Source organism: Metopolophium dirhodum, chromosome 1 (assembly GCF_019925205.1).
Source record: "Metopolophium dirhodum isolate CAU chromosome 1, ASM1992520v1, whole genome shotgun sequence".
Lineage (NCBI taxonomy): Eukaryota > Metazoa > Arthropoda > Insecta > Hemiptera > Aphididae > Metopolophium > Metopolophium dirhodum.
In genome coordinates, this window is record NC_083560.1 from 47,468,965 (window position 1) to 47,478,227 (window position 9,263).

General features: G+C 36.9%; 1 protein-coding gene across 1 annotated transcript; it reads right to left on the reverse strand.

Moving 5' to 3' along the window:
- Nucleotides 1–378: 378 nt before the first annotated feature.
- LOC132934912 (uncharacterized) lies at nucleotides 379–8,605 on the reverse strand. Its single transcript, XM_061001331.1, has 2 exons — nucleotides 8,028–8,605; nucleotides 379–1,784 (listed from the first exon to the last, which is right to left on the reverse strand). The coding sequence occupies exons 1-2, from the start codon at nucleotides 8,446–8,448 to the stop codon at nucleotides 1,285–1,287; spliced, it is 921 nt and encodes a 306-aa protein (XP_060857314.1). The 5' UTR covers nucleotides 8,449–8,605; the 3' UTR covers nucleotides 379–1,284.
- Between the last annotated feature and the right edge of the window lie 658 nt (nucleotides 8,606–9,263).

Here is a 9,263-nt window from a genome sequence, read left to right on the forward strand (position 1 = left end):
AAAATTTATATCATTCGAATCTAACTTATATGGAAATACTGTATGGAGTATTAACACTATATCCTATAATTTAGTTTTGGGTTGGAAAAAAATTAAGTACGCTAGCGTTGTATAAACAAATTAACTTTTTTTTAACTTAAAAAAAAGTTAACAAAAAGTGTGTATTAACTTTTAACTTATAACTGAGTTAACCTGGAGTTAAATTAACTTTTAACTTTTAACTTTTTGTTATTGGTGCATATTAACTTAACTTAACTGAGTTAAAAAAAATCATTAACTTGCCCAGCCTTGATAAAATGCGTATATTATAATATACCAATGTACCTCGTAAATCGTAATATATATTTGAAGTAAATAGGTAGTAGTAAAACCAAACTATTCGGATGAAAACTTTTATTTTACAATGTAAAAAAAAAATATAATAAATTAATATAAATAAATAAATAAATAAATAAATAAATAAATAATTATACAATAAGTATATAATATGAATGCGTAATATCTATTCTGGATAATAATTTTCATTTTAGTATCATCCTCATGATATATAAATCAAATTAATACATCGATTGACATTTAACTATTGTTATTGAATCCAAAAATATTGAGCAATTTCGTAGGCCAGGTTTTATCACGTAAATGTCACGTTTGTAAAAAATGTGCGTATAGGTATGTGGCATGTATGATTTTCATACAAACGACAAACTAACTTTTTTAACATTAATATTTAAGTGCAATAATATTATATCAGTTTAAATTAAGTAAACAAACAAAAGTCTTTTACACTAATACTATAAGTTTCAAATTAATCATTAAATATAATCTAACTGACCAGACTAATGAGTTGTCAAACTATATATAATTCTAATTTTATTTTGTTAAGGACGATTACGATCCTAATTAAATAAAAGTATATATTATAATAAATAAGGAGTGCATACAAGTTAATGATAATATTATGGCCTAGTTTAGGAATTACAGGAAAATTACTTTCCATAGAATAAGAATGTTTTCTCATAACGTCTTTTGATTTATATAATAATAATATCGTCAGACGATAGATAGTTTGTCTATGAGACGGCCGATTCCCGCGACCGGCACATCCCTCTGAATAATTAGCCTCCGACGAATGCATTTTCAACTGTGCACCGTACTGCGCCCGTCGCTCTTTATAGTATACAGATAATATTATAACAGTGGGAAATATATAAAAAAAAAAAAGTCCTAATATTTTCTAGTTTTGGTTAGGGTATGAAATATAGAAATATTGGAAAGTGCGGCTGTTTATTGACTCGGGATTTGACCTCCATAGGCCATGGCCTGTGCTCCAGCCTGGGGCTGTGCGGTCCTGGACACGCGTCTGACATAGCGGCTGATGCCATCTTGAGAACTGGGTGCACCGCCGCTGGGCGGTTCCATTACAGAAGCTTCGGTGGCCACAATACTCCTGCCCCAGACGCTGCTTCCCCAACCATGATGGTCGTGATGGTCGTCGAACTCGCCGTGCTCTGGGGGCTCATAATGGTGTTGGTGGTGGGCATTCTCGTAGTACACGACTTTGTCGTGGTGACCGTGCTTGCTCCACTTGATATCGTACCAGATCTTGAATGTGTTGGAAATGGCGTAGACCATTGCGACAATCAAGAACTTGCTCATCAGTATCGATTGGATCGTCATAATGATCATCTTGATCTTTTGCTTGAACAGATAGATACCGAACAGAACCTTCAACACGAATTTCTTGATTTCCTTTTGGATCTTCTTTTTCTTATGATGTCCCCTTCCTACGAAAGCAAAAAGGTTTAAATTGAGCATATAATATTCTTATCAACACTAAAATTAAATCAATAAATTGTAATGCATTCATTTAATCGCTCCGGGTTCGGTTTATTTAATGTATGTATGCACCTATGACATTATAGAATAAGAAAACTGGAATGGTTGGAATGCTCAGAAAACGGAAACATTCGAGACAAACAAGACAGCCTTGGTGGAGGGCTCGGGTCGTTGATCGAAAAAAACGGCTGCTTTCATACGGCGCGGCGGATACGTGACCTAGTTTAATTAATTTATTGTCGGCCGATTTCAATCTATCTTTATTTACAACCGGTTCCTAAGTCGAAGACATGTTGATTTAAACCTAGTTGGCCTACATATAATCAAGTATAATAAAAACGCTCGTATAAATAATCGCTTGCTTATGGAAATTATACCCTTGACAGTGGCATTAACCTTGCACATCACTATAACTTTCATGTCCATGTGTCCAATTATCTACATATGCGTACAAAACCGGACTAGTGTCCAATGGGGTGAGTGAAAACGTATAGGTACGAAAACGGCAAAATCACACGGCAATTATCCAATTGCCAATGGATAAGTAAACCAAAGTGTTAGATTTTTATTTTAACAACATTTGAATATTTAAATAAGAAAATATGATTTAAATTTGTTATTTTTTGAAAACGATTTAATAATGGCTGTCATAAGAACTAACGAATGTAAATTATCGATTATCTTCATTAGTTAGTGATTATAGACAATTTAAATAGATACGCGTAAGTGAAATTATTAATTATTAAATTACTAATTTAAATACTTTCAGTCGTTTTAAAAATGGTTGATTAAATGAATAACTTGTTATAAATTAAAATAAATTGTGTACATTTTACCAATACGTATTTCGTTAAATGATTATATGGATTTCAGATGTAATAATAAAATGGATAAGAATAGATTTTAAAAGTTAAACATCGTAGACATAAAATTCACATTTTTCGAGTGAAAAAACTGATATGTACCTGTAAAGATTTTGAAGTTGATCTTTTATGTATACAAATTTTATATATATGTATGACTTATATGTATTATATACATATAATGGTTTTTCAATTTAAATTCCTTAGCTTTCACTATACGTCTCGTTTTTAGAGTTTATCGAAAAGAAAAGGTGAATTACATAAAAAATATAGATATCTAGTGCTTAACAAAAATAAATCCGACAATCTTATTTAGTGTATATTATGTTTTCGTATAAAACTTGTTTATCTCAGAGACACTTGAGATTTACAGTGGAAAATTAAAACTGGATGCTATAATAATTGGTTACCGGTGTGGTAAAATCCGGTTGAAACAATTTAACATTAAATGGTACCGATATAGTCCGACAGCAAACTTTTACTTGAGAGATTATGCAAAGGAGACAGTCCACATTCTATGCTTTATTAAAAAAAAAAAAAAAAATTTCCAAGTACATTCCAGGGCCTGTTTTATTGTTCACGATTTCTCTTGTAATTTATTATTTTATACCTACTAAAATGTACTCAAATGTATTTACCCATGTAAAGCTCGATGCACTTCGAAAAAATAACAAAGTAACGTCCCCTTATAATTTTTGTGCACTCACTGTTTTGTTGTTATCATTTTTTTTAACCCTTAGATTATTTATTATCATGTAGGATTTGTTAGTGATTGTGTATCGCGTGTTGGCATTTGTTTCAATCGCATAGCGTTATTGTTTCCTTGTGATAGAAGTAGGGTACTAATATAAGTTTATAAATTCTCGGCACTCGGTAGGTATCAGGTAAAAAGTACAATTTACACGATAATTTCCAGTGTTAAAATATGTGTATAGGTTGTACTAGTTAAATAACTCATATCAGAATATTTTTAAGAACGCACCTATTGTAACTATTCGGATTTTCAACTGGTCGTTAATATTACAATATTAGATTATTAGATTTGCTTTCGTTATTTTCACACGGTAGTGACCGTACGAGTGCTATGAAAGTAGGTGTATGGAAAATATTAAACAAAAAGTTGAAATCAAATTAATATGATCAATTCACTTTTATATTTTACGCTCTAAATGATTTTCTGTAATTAACAAGCGTTAAACGCATTTTAAAATAACATTTTTTGTAACACGTCGCGATGAAATCAAGTTTCGCGTACCTACAATAGTAATGTTTAATAATTATTCTAAGCGTGTCACATAGGTTTCATTGAGCAAAATTATTCAACATCAAACACTCGTAAAACACATAAAAAGACAAAAAAAAAAAAAAAACGAGTAACAATAGGTATTACGGGTAAAAATAATATTTTACTGCGCGTAATAATTTTATACTCAACGTACCAATTACCTACACGAGATGTGATAATACGTCTTACAATACGTTATTATACATGTTTTCATTTCGCGCACTGCTATATGCGTGCTCTATACGTGTGAAACGTTATTTAAATAATAATCATCCTATTACTCGTTGATGCACTAACTGTTAATCCACATAACTAATTTTACGGCGGTATTAAATCGCTGATAATTCCCGTTAAGACCATTAACGGTTTTTCAAATATTGTGCTTGGGAGTGCATAATATAGGTAGGTACGACCGGTTGTCTTGTAAACGAGTTTTATGCAGATCTATTTAATATTATTATTATTATTATTATTAATCGAATATAATATTATTACTGCGTGTTGTCGAAGCTTTGAACGGTAAACTAAGAACTCGCGGTCATCACATGCATATACCAGTATAGACACCTCATCCGTTATAATTCAATAAAATGGGCAGATACTGCCCGTAATATTATTATACTTTCTCCCGGGCCATTTTCGATTTTTTGAGTTTTTTGTATAATATACAATTAGGCGGGCGCGTTATAGCATACAAACATCCGGTTCGTGTACCGTGGTCGGTAGATCAGAAACATATTATTAATAACATTGATGGAATTTTCACGACACACGGATTCTCTGGTCGTGTAATTAAATACAAATACGGCAACTGTTTAACACGCACCGGACTCCGCTAGTTTCCGATTTTAAGTGTACAGCCGCGACGGTGAAACATATACATAAATTATCGTAGGTATTATTTTTCGGATCGGACAAACTGGTTTGACACCTCGGCTCAAATATTTCTCCGAACATTCGCGTGTTATATTTGATCCTCGTCCGTAACACTTTTAGAAACTGGTTTAGTGGTAAATTCCGAAAAAATGACCACCCACGAAATGAAAAAAAAAAATTATAAGACGACGACGTTGCTGCGACAGTGATGCGGGCCAGCGGCCAAATAAACGGCCGATGCGAACGCAGTTTGTAACTCGCTCAAAATCCGAAACGCACCGTAGGGACCGGACTCAAAAAGAGCGCCACGAAATAATGCACACCTGTTTATGCACCCACATTATGCAACCGTTACTCGATTGTTAATGTCATTATTCGTCGGAAAAACGGGCGTTTGAATATCAACCCGGGCTGGGCACGTCTTGTTCCCGAGAAATCAGCTGTGCGGCGGGACAGGCGGTTAAAAAGTAATAATGGCCATTATTAGCCTTTTTAATCGCAGTAAACAACTCAGGTGTTTCGATGGGATCTCCACGTGAAATCGTATACGAACACGAGACTACCAAGAGGTGTTAACAACAACCGCGGTGAAAGTACATAGTAGGTAGGTAGGCATCGTCATCGCGACGGCGGCCGCGGTAGGTACATAACACAATATTATAATATTATTATTGTCGTCGTGTGCATTTTATGTGTGCTCGGGTGCCCCGTCCGTGTTCCGGCGGCCTTGTGGACCATTATCGCTCGTGTGATTATTCAAACACGAGGCACCACCATACATTTCCCCCCCCCCCCCCCCCCCGGCGAGTGTACAAAACCCGAATGTTTTCACTTTACAGAGATAAAACCAATACATCTCAATAAAACCCATCGGGCGAACATCGAACAAACAGAAATTGGAAAACTCAATCGTCCATCGGTAATTGCGTTCAGACGGGTTTCGCGAGTGACGAGCTAATTTGAAAATATTATCTTACCGTGTATTGTTCGGTCGTGTGTGTCCGATCAATGTCACTCCCACGTGTATCAATATAATACCCATTTCGACGACTATGCACTGTCGTCGAAACGATATTATATTGTGACATGTGCGATTCACAGCAACTGATACGTTCTGTGCCTTGTGTGTATTTTGTTCGTTTGTATTATTCGGTTCTAAGTAGTTTGTTGCGATATGAATGGAAGAAGACCAATACAAAGTAGGTGATGCCCGATGAGTCGAAAAATGTATATTATAAGTTTTCTATATCATTCTTTGCGGAGAAACAATGATCATGATTAAAAATTGTTACTCTCGATTTCTAGCCGTACAATTGTTTTTGATTGGCGTTCGTACATTGTTCGTACTCCTATATCAAAACTTTATTATGATAGGTGTTTGGATAACTGCACCAAATGTGACATCAATTTCAAATTTTAATTTATTAATGGCTAACCGCGATTTGCTAATGTTGTGTCCGGAAATCGTATCAATTGGCTTTTGATAAAAATGTTTTCTACGATGAACAAACTTGGTATTTACAAGGTTAGGTATACCCACTTACATTTAATGCACCACAATTATGATATGTTTTTGAATAGTTAATATTTTCTATTCTGACAGCTGCATGTCATGCAATTAATGACATTGTAAGATTGTCATGCACTCATGTATAACTATGCATCATAATTGCATTTACGATAACTGGATCGTGAATGTCCAATTTCGCCTAATGTCATTAATTTGGTTCGAAAAAAAAAATAAATAAAATATTTCCCGCTACAATCAGTTTTGTCTACGTGCAAGCGATAGTTTGTAAATACGATATCTAATAATGAAATACTATTTCACGTGGCGCCACAGTCGGAATGAACAATTGTATTTGCCATACACACACACACACATAATGAAAGGTACGTAAATAATATAATATTTACTATTATCGTTTAGTCAACAGTAACTTTTAATAGCTGTTGTATATAATGCAGTGTAATGGAAAAAAATAGCGCAGATATTGTTAAAGTCGTAAATCATGTACCTTCCCGTGGTACAGTAGTATTGTAGGTAGTAAAAAAGAGTTGTTCGTTTATACACGTTGTTATATTGTTAGACGATCGATGTCGTCGATGTTTAAAAGACATATTATGCGTATAGTACAACACAATACGCCGACCGTCCGAATAAGACAATATCATTGCAATAGTAAATGGGCAATAATTATTATGTTCACTGAAATTAAACTCTAAACTTATATGCATATATATATATATATATATATATAGTTCTTATAGTGTTTTGAGTGTTTTAGAAAAAGATATAATGTATGCACGAAGAAAGTATTTTGTATTACCGTCGTCGATAACTAAATATTTCGTAATGAAAATATGTACCACAGATTATCCGCGAGTAGAATATAGTTTCGAATCGATAAAAACCCACTTGTTAATCCAAAACCGATGAAACAGACGTCTGTGCCATTTGCATATTTGAGCGAACGAACGAGAGAGAGAGGGGGGGGGGTATTAATGAAAAGGGTACAGGTGTTAATCGACGTCGGCGTGATGTCTGATCATAATGTAGTAATGTATAAATGTTCTGTTTGGTCGGTAAACTCACGACGTTACGATTCATGTCCAGTTTGTGCCTAAAACAATCCTTTTACAAACTGGCCACCAAATTGAGTGCGGGTTGGATAACAACAAAATCATTGTAATAATATAATGTAATGTAATCATATAATGTCTATAGGTTCGGTGTAAGTATGCGGTCGTCGGTGATGTGTTGAACGCCGGTCGGAAAGTTATATAACTCAAACCGCGCAGTTCAACGCCAATAGTTATTATCATGAAAATATTACGAGATCGTTGCAAACGATATATTATCCGATACCTGTGCAAAGCTCAATATCCTACTGCCTATATATTATGGAAACGACTGATACGCGATAATATAGTGTTACATCGCATGTGATCGGCACCTGTTGCGGGACGAGCGAACAAAACTCGGAAAAATTACTGTCGGGCAAAACGGTTCGACGGAACATTATTACGGAGTTCGGCTCACGAGTGTCGTGATGGCAAAACGACATTATTCGGCAAACGGTGCGCGCGCAGTGACGAGTAGATGTGTACGATAATGATGATAATAATAATAATAAACAATAATCATACGGGAGAGAGTAACTCACCTTCGTCGAGGTCTTTCGGCGCGTTGACGGGCGACCCGCCGGCGGACTGTGCCGCGGTTTCGTCTTCGTCGCTGCTGCCGCCGCGGAAGTAACTGGACATGCCGTACGTGATGAACTCGCCGATCTGTTGGACCAGATCGCCGACGCCGGCCACGTCCTCGGCCGCGGCGTCCGGGTCGCTGTGGGCCAGTCCGACGGCCGTGTCGCGCATCGACACCATGGCGCGGCTCATGCGCGACTCCAGGCACCCGATGGCCGCTTGCGGCTTCCTGTAGCACGCGATCACTTCGGTCCAGGACACGTCGCCGTTCTGCTGCGGTGGCTGCTGTTCAGCGGACGGCGCTGCCGTCTGTTCGGCTGCGACAGCCGCGGCGACGGTAACCGCCAGCACCAGCGCTGCTGCTGCTGCGTACTTGACCATCGTGGCGGACAGGCAAACGGCGGTGAAGTGTGAGCAATGCAATATGTGTACACACGTGTGTGCGCGCGGTGTTCGTTCTGCGTGGAACGGTGTAGTGTGTGTTTGTGCCCGGCCGCGGTCCCCGACGATGAGCAGTGCAATGAATGGTCGTGAATGGATGTCCGGTGACTTTATAGAAGCACCGTCGCCGCCGCCGCCACCGCCGCCGACGGGCAACCCGGTCCGGACGTGACCAGTTTCTCGGAAGTAGCTCACGCGGGAGAGAAGCGCGCGCGCACGACACGGTGTTAGATTATCAGAAAATGCGCAATAGCCACTGCTGCCGCACGCGGTAAACCTACCCAACACGTTTCGGGCGGCTTCGTTTTCCGTGTACCGATTTTATTTTTTTTATACTTATAATATTATCATCATAGTGACTCTCTGCGACGGTCAAGGACGCCAAATAGTATATTATATTATAATATAATATTATTATTGTCATGAGCAAAACTTCAATTTTATAACATAACATAATAATATATATGAGTATACCACTCCATATCAATATCTACCTACCCGTGTACGGCGATATCATACATTGCGTATATATATAGTTTTGCGCTGATAAATCGTGGAAGGTGTGAGCTTAACTGCAGTCCGATGCACAGGCCAAAAGTGAATAATATAGCTGATATTATAAAAACTTAAGTGCGCTGGACCATTTTTTTAGAAAAGAAAAATTATATCCATCGCGTATTATACGGCCCGCAAATATAATATAATATGTAATGTGTGTCAATATATTTGTATACATGACCTAACCTGTACTTGCC

Coding starts and splice junctions, on each gene's coding strand:
- LOC132934912 (XM_061001331.1), bottom strand. CDS start 8,448: ATGGTCAAGTACGCAGCAGCAGCAGCGCTGGTGCTGGCGGTTACCGTC. Junction 1,785..8,027: donor GCCGAAAGACCTCGACGAAG/GTGAGTTACTCT, acceptor TTGCTTTCGTAG/GAAGGGGACATCATAAGAAA.